Source organism: Rhinoraja longicauda, chromosome 11 (assembly GCF_053455715.1).
Source record: "Rhinoraja longicauda isolate Sanriku21f chromosome 11, sRhiLon1.1, whole genome shotgun sequence".
NCBI classification, from domain to species: domain Eukaryota; kingdom Metazoa; phylum Chordata; class Chondrichthyes; order Rajiformes; family Arhynchobatidae; genus Rhinoraja; species Rhinoraja longicauda.
In genome coordinates, this window is record NC_135963.1 from 40,989,769 (window position 1) to 41,009,281 (window position 19,513).

At 43.3% G+C, this 19,513-nt stretch overlaps 1 protein-coding gene across 1 annotated transcript in view; it reads right to left on the reverse strand.

Moving 5' to 3' along the window:
* Window positions 1–15,092: 15,092 nt before the first annotated feature.
* The window catches only part of LOC144597978 (uncharacterized), a 44,052-nt gene continuing 39,631 nt past the window's right edge, over window positions 15,093–19,513 (reverse strand). The window contains exon 10 of the mRNA XM_078407844.1: window positions 15,093–15,305. Coding sequence (XP_078263970.1) covers window positions 15,115–15,305 — 191 coding nt within the window. The 3' untranslated portion in view covers window positions 15,093–15,114. The remainder of the gene's footprint in view (window positions 15,306–19,513) is intronic.

Consider the following 19,513-nt stretch of genomic DNA (forward strand, 5'->3'; position numbering starts at 1 on the left):
AGCCAGGAGAAACATCATCCTTGCACCCACCCTGGCAAATGTCACAAGAAATCTATGTCTCAACGAGTTCACTTCATTCATCAGCACTCCTGAGCCTGGGTCCAATTCTGCTTAATTTCTGCCTATTTAACAAATCTTCCATCCCAGGAACTAATCTGGTGAACCTTTTCTGCACTCTTTTCATCACAAGGACATTCATGGAGAAGGAGGCTAGACATGTACACAATGAACTGGATGTAGAGTGGTGGTGCTTGCTGCCCCTGCAGCTGCGGCTCGCCAGCAGTCTGTTTGTCTTTCTCTTTCTTTGTCTATTTGTTAGCGTTAGACGTATGTAATGCCCTATTTTTAGGGGGGGGGGGGACCTTTATCTCTTCCTCAATGGAGGTGCAACCCTTTTCCGTGTAGTATCGCCGTTCGTGCTACAGCCTAACATCGTGGAGTTGATGGCTTCCAGCTGGGATTGACCGTGAGGGCTCCGACCGCAGAGCCAGTGGACTTACCATTTCTGAGCTGGCCGACTTCAGAGGCTGTGGTGACGCTGTGATCGCTGCTGCGACTCTACCTTCGGAGGCTTCGGCCACGGGCTCTGTGGACTGCAAAATCGGGATCTCCAGCCGCAGCAGCTTCGACCGCCCCGATTGCAAAACTCGATTGGCCCGTTGCAGGACCTTCATCGCCCTGCGAGGGTCGGCCATGGGATTTAACATCTCCCGGTGGGGGCTTCAGAAAATCAGGAGCCTGACCGCGGGAGAAGAACATAGGAGGAGATAAGACTTTTTTTTGCCTTCCATCACAGTGAGGAGGTGCCTGGAGGAGGTACTGTGATGGATGTTTATGTTAAACTTATGTAATTGTGTGTTTTGTGCTCTTTACTGGTGTGACTGTATGGCATTGACATTTCGTTCAAATTTATTTTGAATGACAATAAATGCTTCAATTCAATGTGCACTCATCGGATCCCATATGTAATTGGAGCAAGACATCTGTACCCAAATCCTGTCATAATAATGAACAATTTGCCTTCCTAATTGCTTACAGACTGCACAATATCTTTAAGTGATTTGTATATAACACTCAGATCCCTCAACACCAATACTTTCCTATCTTCCCTGATTTAAAAATTGCTCCACTGTAGCTTTTCACTATCAAAGTGGACCACCTCGCATTCTTCCATGCAGTTTTTCTGTCAGATCTGTCTGTACCTTTTTTAATCCTCCATTAGATTCCCCTTCTAATTTCCTCTGTTCCAAGAAGAACAACCCTCGCTTCTCCAGTCTAACTGTATAATAATGTCCCCTTATTCCTGGAATCAGTCTAATAAATGTCTGCTGCAGCTTCTAAAATTTTCATACATTTCCGAAAGTGTGATGCCCAAACCTGGAAACCATACTTCAGTTGTGGTTAAATTGGTATTTTATATATGATTATCATGATTTCCTTCTCTTGTTCTCTCTGCCCTCTATTTATAAAGCTAAAATCCCATTTGTGTTCTTAAGATTACTGCCCTGCTATTTTCAACATTTTGTTCTTCCAAAATGGTACATTTGATGTTTTTTTTAGCACTGAGCTTCATCTGATGCTTATCAACTCTTAGAGGGCCATTGCTTTCCACCTGACAATTCACTACAATTCCAAGATTTTTGTTGCCTGTTAATTTGCACATCACATTGTGTCCAAATATTAAAATTAGTCTTTCACTTACATTAAAGAAAGCAGCAACCTAGCATCATTCTCAGGGATAGACACAAACAGCTGGAGTAACTCAGCGGGATAGGCAGCATGTCCTGCTGAGTTCCTCCACCTTTTTGTGTCTACGGTTTAAACCAGCATCTGCAGTTCCTTCTCACACATCATTCTCGGGGTGCTCCTCCATAAGCACCTCTCCAGTCTGAGAAGCAACCACCCACTGCTTCTCAATTCCCTACAATACTTCCATAATTGATGCTATTTGCCTTTGTTACTCTGTAAAGTCCCAGGTAAAAAGCTGGGTTGAGGTTCATGAAAAAATATGTTAATTGCTTAAGTGGGTAAATGGTTTAAGGACAGAAAGCAGAGTGTGTTGCAAGAATTGTGTCTCAGGCTGGCAGATGGCAGTTGCCCCTCTCATTCCAGAGCTAGGATCCTTGCTCGTTAGTTACACATATTAATGACTTGGATATGGGTGTGCAGTGCAACATTTTAGAGTGTACAGATATTACAATGCCTTGCTGAAGACTGAGGCAAATAACAGAGCACAGGAAGATGCAGTTAGTGACAGAAAGCACAAAATTAGACATGAAATTTAATTTTAGAGAAAAGTGAAGTACATGTGAAAATCAGAATCATCCACGTATTTAACAACATGGACAAATGGCATAGTTCTAAAGGGTGTGGTGATACAGTCAATGTGCATAACTTTCTGAAAGTGCCAACCTTGTTGAGAGTTAGTAAAAAATATGTGGGATATTAAATAAATATAATAGCAGAAACATTATGTGAAACTTCATAAAGAATGGTTGGGCTATAATTGGAGTACTGCAAGCAGTTCTGGGCATTTCATATTGGGAAGGATAGAAAAGGCCAAGTGCGGAAGCAGAAGAGGACTTACTGAAAGGGGGAGCGAGTGGAGCTGCAGGGTACCGAGGAGACACGTGATGTCTCTGATAGATGAGGGGAACCCCCATTCCCTAAAGATTCAGGAATTCTCTGATGCCCTGGTATGGAATCTGGCTGGGAGGCTCGGTCTCCACAAGCTAACACATTCTGCAATTCAGACGCACACTGGAAATATCAGAATCTATTATTTACTTTCCTTTTTGTTAAAATGTAAACATTAATTTAATCTGATTAATAGCCTCTGGAAACCTCGGTATGCCACATCACTGGTTCCCCTTATCAATTCTACTGCACATCCTCAAAGATCTCCAGCAGATGAGTCAAATTATATTTCCCTTTCTTGAATCCAAGCTGAATGCTCAATTCTATTATACGTTCCTTTTCTATCATTAAATCCTTCATTATATACTTATATACTTATGAATGTATTGGAGACAAGGGCAGCACTTCCTTCCCCCTGTGCACCAGATTCACACCCTAACCAAATTGACAACTGTGCGGTCTGTTTATAACTCCCTGTTCAAAGCAATACTGCCCGTTAATCATTATCACTGCAGTGTAATCATAAACTAAATGTTCACAACAGTGGCCATTATTTGTTGTTATTGTGCATTCAGTGTGCCCATTAATCACTATTAATGCGCACATCTGTACACATTAATCACTTCTACTTTACGTGACAGTACCCATTAATCATCGCTGTTGCATATGTTGCAGTGCACAGTGGAATTCAAGTCACAATTATTTGTAAAGTCTCCATACTAATAACTGTGCCACTGAGATGCACCTATCATTCACTACTAATTAATGGACTAGTAATTGACATTATTAACCTCCATAGCAGGCACAATTAACTAGCTACATAATCATTAATTGCTATTGCTGTAGTATCCCAATTGATCACTAGTGCACAACACATGACTCTTTACGCATAGTCAAGTCAAGTCAAGTCAATTTTATTTGTATAGCACATTTAAAAACAACCCACGTTGACCAAAGTGCTGTACATCTGATTAGGTACTAAGGAAAAAAATGAAACATACAGTAACACGCAAACAGTTCACAGCGCCTCCTCAATGAGCCTCAAACGCTAGGGAGTAGAAATAGGTTTTGAGCCTGGACTTAAAGGAGTCGATGGAGGGGGCAGTTCTGATGGGGAGAGGGATGCTGTTCCACAGTCTAGGAGCTGCAACTGCAAAAGCGCGGTCACCCCTGACCTGAGGGACCTGGAGTTAGAGAGGGGAGTTAGAAGATTTTTGATGTAGGGGGGGAATGTTCATTTAGGGCTTTATACGTGAATAGGAGGAGCTTGAAGTTGATTCTGTACCGTACAGAGAGCCAGTGGAGAGAGGCCAGAATCGGGGTGATGTGGTCCCTTTTACGGGTACCCGTCAGGAGTCTCGCTGTGGCGTTTTGGACCAGTTGCAGGCGGGACAGGGAAGATTGGCTGATCCCAGTGTATAGGGAGTTGCAGTAGTCTAGGCGGGAGGAAATGAAAGCGTGAATGATTTTTTCTGTCGTCGAATTGGAGGAAAGGTTTGATTTTAGCTATGGTTTGAAGTTGGAAGAAGCTGGCTTTTACCACAGCGTTGACTTGCTTATCAAATTTTAATGCAGAGTCAAATATCATGCCGAGGTTTTTGACATGCGGTTTGACTAGGCAGGATAGACTTCCAAGATTGCCTGTTATCGATTTGATGGAGTCGGGGGGGGGGGGGGGGGGGCCGAATAGGATGACCTCAGACTTGCTCTCATTTAATTGGAGGAAGTTCTGTGCCATCCAACATTTTATGTCCTCAAGGCAGTGTAAGAGGCTGTTTAAATTTGACTGGTTGTTGGGTTTCAGGGGGAGGTAAAGCTGAGTGTCATCGGCATAGCAGTGGAAAGAAATGCCGTGCCTTTGAATGATTTGGCCAAGGGGGAGCATGTATAGAGAGAAGAGAATGGGGCCTAGGATGGAGCCTTGTGGAACTCCGCAGGAGAGGCTAGCTGGAGCAGAGGAATAACTGCCTATGTTGATGGCGAAACTCCTATCTTTGAGGTACGAAGCGAACCAGCTCAGGGCAGTGCCATCAATGCCAACCGCGTACTGGAGACGGTCAATAAGAATGGTGTGGTTCACTGTATCGAACGCTGCGCTGAGGTCGAGAAGGAGCAGGATTGCACAGTCGCCGGTGTCGATGGCGAGAAGCAGGTCGTTGTGTACCTTCAACAAGGCAGACTCTGTGCTGTGGTGGGCTCTGAAACCTGACTGGAAACTTTCCAGGACGGTGTATTGGTGCAGGTAGGGCACTAATTGGTTTAGAATTGCCTTTTCAAGGACTTTTGACAGGAATGGCAGTTTGGAAATGGGCCTGTAGTTGCTAGGCAAGGTGGGGTCTAGGTTAGGTTTTTTCAGTAGGGTCTGGACCACCGCGTGCTTGAAACTGGTTGGAACAGTGCCAGTGGCCAGAGAACTGTTGATAATAGAGAGGATGCTGGGACCGGCTATTGCAATGACATAGTGATGTCCATTAAGAAGTATGATTGTACCACAGAGTACATTATTCACAAAACATATCAATTAATTGCCAAGTAATAGAAAGGTTGTACAAGACGTTAGTGAGGACGCTTTTGGAGTATTGTGTTCAGTTTTCATCACCCTGCTGTAGGAAAGGTGCCATTAGGCTGGAGACGATGCAGAGAAGGTTAACAAGGATGTTGCTAAGAATTAAGTGCCTGAGCTATATGCAGAGATTGAGCAGGCTAGGACTTGATTCCTTGGAGCGCAGAAGGCCGAGGGGTGATCTTGTAGAGGTGTATAAAACCATAATGTGGATAGATAGGGTGAATGCCCAGTCTTTTACCCAGGGTAGGGTAATCAAGAACCAGAGAGCTTAGGTTGAAGGTGAGAGAAGAGGGATTTGAGAGGAACCTGAGGGGCAACTTTTTCAAAAAGAAGGTGGTGGGTATATAGGAACAAGCTGCCAGATAAAGTAGTTGAGGAGGCAGCTACAATAACAACATTTAAAAGACATTTAGATAGATACATGGATAGGAATGTTTAGAGGGATATGGGCCATCCATGTGTAAATGGGAATAGCTTAGATAGGACAGATTGGTCAGCATGGACGAGTTGGGGTGAAGGGCCTGTTTCTGGGCTGTATGGCTCTATGATTCCAAGGTAGTGTCCATTCTTCACCACTACAGTACACGTCAGATTCACTACTACTGTGCAAAGCCGTGCCCATACTCGTACTGCTGTAGTCTTTGGTCACGATTACTATACAGTTACATCTTTACCTATTAATCAATATTACTTGGCACAGCACAACAACGAATTTACATAGCTGTGCCTTTAATCACAGTTACCCCATATAACTGTGACTGTTAATCATCATTACTGTACATTTAGGGCCTGTTAATCACTATTACACTGCACTGTCCGTCAATCACGACTATTGTTTCCAACAGTACCCATTAATCACTCCTAATCTGGAGCAGCACCTTTAATTGCACTTTGGTGCTCATAAATCAACATCACCAAAAAGTGTCTTTGATCACCATTACTTGGAAGAGGGTTCCATGCCATTCATTGTTACTGAATCAATTATAGTGCCCATTTATTACCCCTAATGCATACAGCTTTGGCCCTTAATCCTCTTCTGTGCATTGTCTCCAATCACTATTCCTCAACAGAGCATTCCCTGTTATCTCCACAGTGCCCAGTATTTACCTTTATTATCCAAAGTAATGTTCATTAATTACCATAACAGCATGGTGCCTCGAATCCTTATTACTATCCACAGCAAAATTAATCCATCAATATTACCGCACACAGCCCAGTAATTACTGCAATGCAGTGCTCATTGATCATTACTACTGAATACAGTTGTGCCCATTAATCATTACCACTGTACAACGCAGTGCCATCAATCACTAATAATATATACCAAAAGCTTTACCTGTTAATGTCCTGTTTGGAGCACAGGAGGATGAGGGGTGATCGTATAGAGATGTATAAAATCATGAGAGGAATAGATCGGGTAGATGCACAGAATCTCTTGCCCAGAATGGGGGAATCAAGGACCAGAGGGCATAGGTTTAAGGTGAAGGGGAAATGAATTAATAGGAATCTGAGGGGTAACTTTTTCACACAATGGGTGGTGGGTGCATGGAACGAGCTGCCAGAGGAGATAGTTGACGCAAGTACTATTGCAACGTTTAAGAAACATTTGGACAGTTATATGGATAGGACACATTTGGACGGATATGGACCAAACGCAGGCAAGTGTAGCTGGGACATGTTAGCCGGTGTTGGCAAGTTGGGCTGAAGGGCCTGTTTCAACACTGTATCACTCTATGACTGTATGACTATGACTCTAATGACTGTACACAGCACCGCCCATTAACACTACCACTGCATATGGTACTACCTTTTAATCATTATCCTTCATATGCTTCAGCCTCCATTTCTTTATTTATCAATGCCCATTAATTTCTCATGGAAGAATAGCGTTCATTTATTAGGATCACACAGCTAATTCATTAATAAATATCATTGTATGTGGCAATTCCCAGTAATTGTATCATTCAATGTAACACAACAGAGTTCATTACACTCATTACACTCTATCACAGGGTGTGGGTCTGTCCATATATCTAAATTGTGAGCATCAGTTAACTTCATTCACCAATACTGTGTACAATAGTGATTACGTTATCATGGTAGTGTTCAAGGACCTAGAACACAGATCCAGAAATGTGAGTTTGAATCCCTTTATTAAAATTCATGCAGTAAAGCATAAAGTTAAAAGTCTAGAATCAATAATGGTAATGATGAAGCCATCAGATTGTCATAAGAACTCATTTGATTCACTAATGTTCTTCAGGGAAGGAAATGTGTTGTCTTTGCCAAGTGTGGTCTGTATGTGACTGATGACTCACCACACATGAGTAGACTATTGCTGCCGCATCAGTTCATGAACGATGATGGACAATAAACTGCACAAGGAACTGCAGATGTTGGTTTATATAAAAAGACACAAAGTGCTGGAGTAACACAGTGCATCTGGCAGCATCTCTGGAGAAAATGGAGAGATGACGCTTTCCAGTAATTGTTGGGATTGTGGTTGAGTGTCTGTGCGTTCAAAAGGTTTATTGGACTTGTTGCTTTGTCCTACCCCATCCTTTCTTCCAGCTTTCTCTCCCTCATCACCATGATCAGTCTGAAGAAGGGTCTCGACCCGAAATGTCTCAAGACATGCTGCCTGAGTCAAGAGATGCTGCCTGAGCCACTCCAGCATTTTGTGTCTATGCTGCATGAACCACTGAGTTCCTCCAGCACTTTGTGTCTTTTTTTCTAATGATGACATTGTGTCATCTACATCCTGTAACTGAATAAATACCAATTGTATTTGTTGAACGCAGCAATATCCACCAGTTACATAATATAGTGCCCATTAACTACAAATAATGAACCTAGCAACCCTATTATCCATTTGAAATGTATATAGCATTGTTGATTAATAACTGTACCCTGGTGTCCATTAATTGATAATAACTGCTCATTATGACTATTACATTATGATTCTACATTATGACATTATGAGATTAATAGGCATTGTCACTTGCATTCATATTCTGTTATGCTGTAAATAGAGTTATACTGCATGGAAACAGGCCCTTCAGCCCAGCTTTTCTGTGCTGACCAAGATATCTTCCTGAGCTAGTCACATTGTCGAGTTTGCCCCATATCCCTCTAAATCTTTCTTATCTATGTACCTGTCCAGATGTCTTTTAAACTCAAGCGTAGATAAGGTGAAAATCCATGGTATTTTCTCAAGAGTGAGGAACTCAAGAATTAACAGGCCTAGGATTTTGGTGAAGGAGGAAAGATTTAAAAGGCACCAGAGCGTCTATATTTTCACACTGAGGGTTGTGCATATGGCAGAGGCGGATGCAATAACAACATTTAAAAGACACCTGGACAGACACATGAAAAGGAAAGGTTTATGGGCCAGGCACAAACAAATGGCACAAGCTCGCTTGGGCAATTTGTGGGTACGTGTGGGGCTGAAGGGCCTGTTTCTGTGTTGTAATATCTCTATGACTCCACGACTCTAAACGTTGTAATTATACCTGCCTCTAGCACATCATCTGGTAGCTCATTCCATACATCTCCCCTCCCTCTACTATGGGTTGAGACCCTCTAAAATGAAGGGTCTCAACCCAAAACATTTTCTTTCCCCCCACAGATGCTGCCTGGTCCTCTGAGTTCTTCCAGCTGGTATAGAGTACAATCCTTAGACGATTTCCCAGGATAATCTCCCAAATCAAGAATGCAACTCCCCTTCCTCTCTTATGTCCATCCTCATGCCTCCTGTAACATTTGTACCCCAGACATAGAATTGCCAGTCCTGTGCCCCCCTCAGCCCTGTTTCTGTAATAGTTATAATATCCCAGTCCTTTGTTCTATCCATGCCCTAACTGCATCTGCTTTGCCTATCAGGCCTCTTGGTTTGAACTAAATGTATTTTAAACCAACAGACTTTTCTAACTCCCTGGACTATTTCATTGTCTTAAAGCACCGTTGGTAGTTTTGAAACATGTAATGCCGAATGTCCTTCATTTTTAAAACAAAATATATGAGTTCATGTGCACATCTTAATAGAATTTGCATATACTTTCGAACATACTCATTAATGTTTTTGCACATCATCAAATAGTTTCTTCAAAATATGTATTGTTGAGCATATGCATGCCATTTTGATGGAAGTTAATGAAAGCACTTAATACCAATATTTAATTGAATGTTTTCCTATAATCTTTAATAGCAATAGTTGTTTAATTGAATATTTATCATTAATGAATATCTGTGTACATTATTTAATCAAGAATATATACAACCCTTAAGAAAAACATATTACGAGAATTTCAAAGTCAGCAAGAAGATTAATGTCACAGCATTGGAAGGATTCACAATGAAACAATTAACTCCAGCCTCATCCAAGGACATCAGTGTCTGAAACAAAAGTTCATCTTGTAACGTGTTGTTGCAGATTTGCACGGCTTCCTTAATCCCTCTGGGCAAGATTGACAATCAGCAGCTGGGGTTCAGGCAAGTGAGATCCCCTCCTCCCACCATGCTCTCTGGGGACAGAGGACCAGCTGGGTTCATTAGCATTGCAATGGCTGTGGATGAGGCGGCTCAGGATGGAAGGTATTAGTTAAGCGGCTTTTCACTGATGACCCAGTGGCTTTTGACAATGCTTCATCCTCCCGCCACCTGATCTCCTACACATCACCCCCATCCCCTGCCAACAAAGGGGAGTCATGGTGAGCAGAACATGCAACCTTTAATCATAGAACTACACAGAAACAGGAGTACTGAAACAAGTCATGCAAGCCAAGCCTTCTTGAATGTCTTTTTTTATATCTTGCACAGGAACTTTGTTCCACCCATCCATCTCACTGTCAGTGTATCCTTTTCATTTTCCCCTCACATATTGCCTTAAATAAATTGTAATTATTTGCTTCTATCATTCCAAGTTATACCAAGCTCTACTTTCACACTGCTCTCTTGGTGAAGAGACAAGGAACTGCAGATGCTGGAATCATACGCAAAACACAACATGCTGGAGTAACTCAGTGGGTCAGGCTGTATCGCTGGAGGACATGCATAGTTGACATTTTGGGTTGGGACCTTTCTTCAAACTTCAATGAAAGAGTTCCGACCTAAAACATTGCCTATCCATGTTCTGAAGAGATGCTGCCTAACCCATTGAGTTACTGCAGCAATTTGTGCTTTCTGGGTGAAGATGTTCTTCCTTGCTTTCAGACTGGATGTATTAGTGGCCATCTCATGTTAATGGCCCCAGTTTTGAATTTATTTCACAACATCTTCTCTACACCACCCATGCGTTTTCTTTAACCTCCATACCTTCTCCCCCACCTGGCTCCATCAACCCAGCAACATCTCCTCCCTTGGTGCCACTATCACCTGCCAGCTCCTGCCTCATCTCTTCCCTCTCACCTCTTTGCATGGACACCATGGGTAAAAGACTTGTTGCTGCGCTGTACTGTTCTAAGTTCAATACTGGCTACCCCCGCCCCCTCCCACCCCTACACTGTCAGTCTTGTTACAGGGTGGCGAGCCAAAACATTGTTGACTTTCCCATTGCCTCCATAGATGCTGCCTGACATGTTGAGTTCCTCCAGAATTATTTTTTGTGCCTCCAGTATCATTAATTAATTTTTATTTACTTGCCTTCAAGAGAATTCCAACTAAACAAGAAACAAGTGGGAATGGGAGTAGTAATGAGGATAAAATAGTGATGAGGCTTCCAGAGATAGAGAAAAGCAGAGATAGTGGACGTGGCTAAGGAGTGGGAGTTGAGGCGGGGACTATCTCAAAGTTTAAGAAACAGTTAGACAGGTACATGGAGGGATATGGACCGAGCACAGGCAGGTGGGACAGGTGTAGCTGCGACATGCTGGCCTGAAGCAGGTGGGACAGGTGTAGCTGCGACATGCTGGCCTGAAGCAGGTGGGACAGGTGTAGCTGCGACATGCTGGCCTGAAGCAGGTGGGACAAGTGTAGCTGCGACATGCTGGCCTGAAGCAGGTGGGACAAGTGTAGCTGCGACATGCTGGCCTGAAGCAGGTGGGACAAGTGTAGCTGCGACATGCTGGCCTGAAGCAGGTGGGACAAGTGTAGCTGCGACATGCTGGCCTGAAGCAGGTGGGACAAGTGTAGCTGCGACATGCTGGCCTGAAGCAGGTGGGACAAGTGTAGCTGCGACATGCTGGCCTGAAGCAGGTGGGACAAGTGTAGCTGCGACATGCTGGCCTGAAGCAGGTGGGACAAGTGTAGCTGCGACATGCTGGCCTGAAGCAGGTGGGACAAGTGTAGCTGCGACATGCTGGCCTGAAGCAGGTGGGACAAGTGTAGCTGCGACATGCTGGCCTGAAGCAGGTGGGACAAGTGTAGCTGCGACATGCTGGCCTGAAGCAGGTGGGACAAGTGTAGCTGCGACATGCTGGCCTGAAGCAGGTGGGACAAGTGTAGCTGCGACATGCTGGCCTGAAGCAGGTGGGACAAGTGTAGCTGCGACATGCTGGCCTGAAGCAGGTGGGACAAGTGTAGCTGCGACATGCTGGCCTGAAGCAGGTGGGACAAGTGTAGCTGCGACATGCTGGCCTGAAGCAGGTGGGACAAGTGTAGCTGCGACATGCTGGCCTGAAGCAGGTGGGACAAGTGTAGCTGCGACATGCTGGCCTGAAGCAGGTGGGACAAGTGTAGCTGCGACATGCTGGCCTGAAGCAGGTGGGACAAGTGTAGCTGCGACATGCTGGCCTGAAGCAGGTGGGACAAGTGTAGCTGCGACATGCTGGCCTGAAGCAGGTGGGACAAGTGTAGCTGCGACATGCTGGCCTGAAGCAGGTGGGACAAGTGTAGCTGCGACATGCTGGCCTGAAGCAGGTGGGACAAGTGTAGCTGCGACATGCTGGCCTGAAGCAGGTGGGACAAGTGTAGCTGCGACATGCTGGCCTGAAGCAGGTGGGACAAGTGTAGCTGCGACATGCTGGCCTGAAGCAGGTGGGACAAGTGTAGCTGCGACATGCTGGCCTGAAGCAGGTGGGACAAGTGTAGCTGCGACATGCTGGCCTGAAGCAGGTGGGACAAGTGTAGCTGCGACATGCTGGCCTGAAGCAGGTGGGACAAGTGTAGCTGCGACATGCTGGCCTGAAGCAGGTGGGACAAGTGTAGCTGCGACATGCTGGCCTGAAGCAGGTGGGACAAGTGTAGCTGCGACATGCTGGCCTGAAGCAGGTGGGACAAGTGTAGCTGCGACATGCTGGCCTGAAGCAGGTGGGACAAGTGTAGCTGCGACATGCTGGCCTGAAGCAGGTGGGACAAGTGTAGCTGCGACATGCTGGCCTGAAGCAGGTGGGACAAGTGTAGCTGCGACATGCTGGCCTGAAGCAGGTGGGACAAGTGTAGCTGCGACATGCTGGCCTGAAGCAGGTGGGACAAGTGTAGCTGCGACATGCTGGCCTGAAGCAGGTGGGACAAGTTTAGCTGCGACATGCTGGCCTGAAGCAGGTGGGACAAGTGTAGCTGCGACATGCTGGCCTGAAGCAGGTGGGACAAGTGTAGCTGCGACATGCTGGCCTGAAGCAGGTGGGACAAGTGTAGCTGCGACATGCTGGCCTGAAGCAGGTGGGACAATTGTAGCTGGGACATGTTGGCCACTATGGGCAAATTGGGCTGAAGGGCCTGTTTCCACACTGTATCACTTTATGACTCTATGACAATCTCCATTCTCTATTCTCATGGAAATATCTAATCTTTTCTCATAACTGCTATTTTCCATCTTTTACACAATCCTGGTAAATCTTTGCCGCATGCTCTCAATTGCTTCAATGTTCTTCCTATTGCAGAACATCAAATACTGCAAACTATAACTCTCACCCTTGTTTATTTACAATTTGCCACACATTAATCATTAGGGAATACAATTACCTTAATTCTGCGAACAATATAGATACAGGCCAACGATACAAAATGCTGCAGTTACTCAGCGGAACCAGCAGCATCTCTGGAGAAAAGGGATTTCGGGTAGGGACTCTTTTTCTGACTGAAGAAGAGTCGCAACACAAAACGTCACCTATCCATTTTATCCAGAGATGCTGCCTGTCCAGCTGAGTTACTCCAGCATTTTATGTGCATCTTTGGTATAAACCAGCATCTGCAGTTCATTTTTATTTCATAGATACAGGCCAATCAGCCCACCCATTGTGACACTGTTCAGACATAAATTTAATTATCTTCTAACTTCTATCAGCAAAATTCGTTATTTCTTTTTTTCACACGAGCTGATCTGATCTTTTTATAAAGTACGTATGCATTGAATTCTATATTCTCTTTCCTTTCCAGTTTTCCTGATTCTATATTTTATTTCTTGTTAAAAATCATTTTTCATGGCTACGCAAAAATGAAAACACCGTCCTGAAAATGCTCCTGAAAATTTCAGGAAAATGCTCCTGAAAAGGCTCAAAACCTATTTCTACTCCCTAGCGTTTGAGGCCCATTGAGGAGGCGCTGTGAACTGTTTTGTATGTGCTGTTATGTTTGTGTGCTACTGTATATTTCATTTTTTTCCTTAGTACCTAAACAGATGTACAGCACTTTGGTCAACGTGGGTTGTTTTTAAATGTGCTATACAAATAAAATTGACTTGACTTGACTCATAATTGTTCATAATTTTAAAGATTTCCACAGAGTTTCCAGGCAGTGCAAAGTGATCTCAATTCATTGATGGCTTAAAGGAGGTAAGTTGTGAAGAGGAGCTCTCTTCATCAAAAGGCAGTGAAAGCAGAGCCTTCAAGAGGTAGTCAGATCCTTGATTGGTAAGGGATATGTTGAGATTACAAGCAGATCAGCTGCGATTTTGATCATTATTGGATCAAGTTTGACAGGCTTATTCCTGCTTCCAATTCATGTTGGTTTTTAAAAGATTCATTGATTGGAAGGCCAGTCACCATGCTTATCCAATTCCTTGTTTTGCATAACAAAATCATTTAGTTCACATTTCCCCACATTGCCCTGCACCTGCCACCATTTTCTCTTTCCACTTTTACTTCTCCCTAGCTTCCCAGTTTTATATAATTGACTATCTTGGATATTGAAATACCTGCAGCCATCTCTACATGTACTGAAATATCAGTCATAGGTTTCATTTCAGAAGGGTTTCACTTCTGATTCCAAATAAGTAATGTTTTCGCTCTTGGGATTCCTGAGCTTGTTTTCAGAGGAAAATACTTTCAGTGGAATGAGGGGAAAAGACTGGCATGAAGGATGGATGGCCCTGAAGTTGTGGAAGGGACTATATAAATGTAATCTTTCTGGGTTTTTTTCATTAAATAAGTGTCTGTCCCCAATGCTGTTAAATAATAGCTATTCCATTTTGTGAGCAATGTGTTTGTATTCCTAAACAGTATTGTATAGGTACCAGGGCAATTTTGATTTTGAAATAGTTTGAATTCTCGTTGTTGCTGGTATTAAACATGTGGTGTGTATAAAGAATATATTCTAACATTTAAAAAAGAATAGCACAGTTCGTTTGTCTCAGTGCCTCTGGTTGATGGAATAGAGACTGAATATTAGTCTGGCTGTAAAGACTCAATTAGTTTTGTAGTTTAGATGTCAAGGAGAGGATTCACTCAGTTACCTGCTGGAATGAAGATTTTACTACTCAACACAATTGCTATTGAGCAATAAATGGAGAATGTTTATCAAAGTTGTACGTAGCAATGATGTTCAATGTTGATACGAATCAGGATCCCATCCTTTGATAAGGACACCCAGACAAGTAGCTCTTGTAGCCTCATGCACATGCCTTGGATATGACAACTAATCCACATACAACAGTCACTTTGATCCAGAGACCTTTTAAACTTTAGAATATACTGAAAGTACTTTGATTGTACATATAAACCATGAGCCAGTGACTGTTCCTATCAATATTCCTCTTGTCATGTGCTTGCATTATGTCTTCTGATCCTAATTGACACTGTGTTGTCTTGTAACATCAGACTGTTCACTTCATTGAAACTGAGACCTTCCACACGTTCTCCGTTGACCTCCAGAACTTCATCCCCTGGTTCTAGCAATCCAGAGTACAATTTCTCAGCATTCTTGTCTGCCATTTGGTGAATAAATATACCTAAAGCCAAGAAAAAGAATACAAGTTAACTTCGTAAAGTCACTGCTCTGAAGATTTGCTCAACTACAATCGAGCGCAGGAGGAATGTATGGAGTGGAATTGTTAAATTTGTCTGTATATGCAGATTATTGATGAGAATAAATTACAAAATCAGGTTAATAGAATCTGGCAAAAATGTCTGCTTGAATATGAATTTTAAGGGCAATAAGAATGTCAAGATAGTTACAGAACTAAAAAGTGAAAGGATGTAATAAATGGTCTAGGAAAAAAACTGCAGATGCTGGTTAAAATCGAAGGTAGACAAAATGCTGGAGAAACTCAGCGGGTCAGGCAGATCTCGGGAGAGAAGGAATGGGCGACATTTCGGGTCGAGACCCTTCTTCAGACTTGGTCTGTATCTTTATGATCAATGCAGCACGTGCTGCCAAAGTTGAATGCATGAAGTTCTTAACAACACGTAGATTAATAAAATTAAGCCAACTGACATTTTGGATAACAAAACGTACACATTGTGCTAATGTATTGATTCTTCATCTTTGTGTTGCCTTTGGAGACTTTGCTTGCCCTTCTCCAGTTGTGGTCTATGTTATGCAGCCATAGTTTGGAAGTCTGTTCTTTGTTGAGGAGGCCACTGATGGCCAGCAGGGCCCACTGTGATCAGCGCTCCTAGGCTGTCCAACCAGAGTCCGCACCATGTTTGCATGAGGGCCAGGAATCTGGACAAGCTAACACTATGGCAAATGGAAGGATGCTGTTCAAGTACAAACTGCTGGAAGTCCAAGTACTCTGAGCTTCAGAATGTTTATTTCTCCACAGAGCCACCGGGATAACAGTTGGCCTGTAATTTGGTGGAGACAACATTGAACCACTACTTTCACTTCCTCCAAGCACATGTTGACTTTAATTGATTGAGATGATTTAACGCAATGCTGGCAACAGGCTGTGCCTGACTGGTGTAATATATTGTTTTGTTGCCAGTAGTCTGAGGTTTGCTGCTGCATGCAGACTTTAGATGGCCTCCACCTCTGCTGCTGTGGAGGCTGAAAGCTCTGTTATCAATGACTGCACCGTGACCGGGCCTGACAGATCTGAAAACCCAGCACTTCTCAGATGATCAGATTGACTCCAGGTTTCTCTAGGCCTATGTATTTTACAGAAGGGTTCCCCACACTTCCTTACAGCTCTCAGTTCCTCTCTCAACGAACTATGCACAAATCATATACTTAGGTAAATTCATTGTCTTTCTCCTGCAGATTAACCTTTTGCAACCCTCGTCACAATTGTAGAGAACTTAGCTGCTGTGTGACCATGTCCTTCTGGAAGTTGACGCACTTATCTCCTGACCTGGCTGCAGCAGGCTTGTGGCAGTTGCCCCATCACATCAAGCACACACCGTCTAATTACCTTGTATATTCTAGGGCGACAGGATCTGAGATCCTGCTTGGAGAAATCAAGCGCCTTGCTAGAGTTGCAGAAACATGCAATGTTGATTCTGGGAATTACTTTTTTGGGTGGTAAATCGGGTACCTCTCCCAGCACCTACCTGCACCTCACCACATTCCCACAGGCCTTCCTGTTATTCTCTCACTTCTCCTGCCGAGTATTGCCAGTTCCAGTTACTGAGTTACTGAGCATATTCCAGTGTCACGTGGTATCTTTTACATTTTGGTTGTACATTGTAATGCTACAGCATGGGGGCAGTGTCCACACATTGTTTAACTCTAAATCTATGGTACAACATCCCAATGTGTATACACTAACCTGCTTCAGCCTAAAGAAGAAACACCACTCACTCTCTTCCTTATCATGAGTTCCTGTGTACAAGATCATAAGACAGCGGATGGATGATTTATTTTATTTCTGTTTATTCAGCTTGGCCAAATGTTTCAAATCTGAGCATATCTGTGTGAGCTAGTTCTCCGTGCTTAAAATAGTGAAATTTAATATAAATGTCATTAACAAAGAAGCTCCCTGACATGGCAACTAATAAACTCAACTAATTTAATTAGAACAGTTGGTTGAGCAGATGATATATTGCACCTGCAACATGTGGGAACTGATGGCCCCGCTGTAATAAACAGGGACGATATTTGCGACTGGGTCGAATGGGCTACAGTGTGCTCTCTGAACATAATGGTAATTCAGGAAGTGCTGAAACAGTGCTAGACACAGTATTTCAGAAGGCCATCACACCCACACATTAACTCCCTCTAAATCAGTGAATGGTCAGAAACAGGGTGATGTGACTGCAGGAGGGAGGTTGAAGGATCCAAAGGACAGGTCCAGGGGACCCTTAGTCCTTTCCTTTGTCTAACAGGGTCAGGGTTATTACTCCCTTTCTGGAAAAGCATGGGCTCTCCAGTGTGTGTGCAAACTGTCCAAAGCACCAAAGCAAAAAGAGCTTTCTAAGTCAGGTGAGAAAAGCGAAATGCAATAGAGGATAGCACAGTTAGGAAAAAATACCCTGTTTTCTACTGCAAAGACAGAGAGACCTGGAGGCATTATTATCTGCCTAGTGATAAAGTTTAGGACATATCTTCCGGACTGGAGAAGAACTTGGAGTGGGAAGGAAAGGATCCAATTGTTGTGCTTCACATTGATACTGAAAAATTGCTAGGACAGGGAAGAAGGTTCTACTGAGAAATTCTCAGGAGCTTGGGGCAAAATTGAAATGTAGAACCACTAAAATGATAATCTCTGGATTATTACCTAAGCCGCCTGCAAATTGGCAAAGTGGTAATGCTTGACTGAAGGAGTGGTATGGTAGAAATGGGTCTTGATTCATGGGATACTGTACTGGGGAAGGAGAGAACTGTTCTGTTGGGATGGGCTTCAGCTGAATAATATTGGGGCTAGTTTCCATGTGAATTGCAAAATAGTGTTCTGGACAGGTCATTAGACTAAACCGGAGGTGGAGAGGACTCCACGAAAGGACTTTTAATAAATTAATAGGAAATAAAAAAGCAGTGGCACAGGATAGTGTGGCGGAAATGAACACGTAAAGTGACAGGCTGGGGCAGAAAATCTAAACAAAAGTGTGCAGCATAGGGCAAATCCAGAGAGAGTGAAAACTGTAGAAACGCAAAGCGCAATGATCTTTATTTGAATGTATATAAAATTACAATAATGTAGATGAGTTGACAGCACAGACAGCAACATGTGAAAGTAATCTACTAAGTACTCTGGAGATGTGTTTGTACAGAGACCAGGACTGGGTGTCCAATAATCCAGGTTGCATGAGATTCTACAAGAACAGGCCAAAAGGAAAAGGAGGTGGGGTAGTGTTGTTTATCAGGGGAAGTATCAGAGTAGTGTGTCTTGACATAGAGGCAGTTGATGGTGATGTAGAATCAAGTTGGATTGAAATGATGAAGAGCAAGGAAAATAAGACATGGGTGGGAGTGGTCTGCAGACCCTCAAATGTTTCCCTGTGATAGGGTGGAGCAAAATGGAGAATGATCCTGGGCATGTTTGAAGCAAACTGCAATTGTCATGGGAGATTTTAATCGACCTGTCGATTGGATGAAACAATCTATCAATGGTGTCGTAGAAGAATAATTTGTGGAGTGTGTCAGGGATTGCATCTTAGACAGTAAGCTGTGGAACCTACCCGTTAAGAGTAAGTTTAGTCATGAATAATGAGGAAGAATTATTAAGAGATCTTGTGGTTAAAGGTCCCCTAAAAACATAGTAACCACAATTTGATAAAATTCTAGGTGCAGTTTGAGGGGAATACCACAGAACCAGTGCAGTGCCTTCAACTTAAATAAGGACAATTATAATGGTGTGAAGGTGGAGTGGGAAAATGAGCGAAGAGAAAGGGCAATAAACGAAGAGTGGCAGATATTCAAACAACTGGTGCATAACACTTAGCAAAAATATATCCCAATGAGAAAGAGGGATTACATTAGAAAGAGGCAATATTTGTCATTAACAAAGAAGCTCCCTGACATGCCAATATAAGTAGATATAATTGTATAGAAGGCTTGTGGTATGCTTGCCTTCATCGGTCAGGTCATTGAGTCAAGAAATTATGCTGCAGCTTTATAGGGCTTTGATTAGGTTGCATTTGGAGTATTGTGTGCAGTTCTAATCACCCCATTACAGGAAGAATGTGGAGGCCTTGGAAAGGGGTGCAGATGAGGTTTACCAGAATGCTACCTGGATTAGAGAGTATTAGCTATAAGGAGAGGTTAGACTAACTTGGA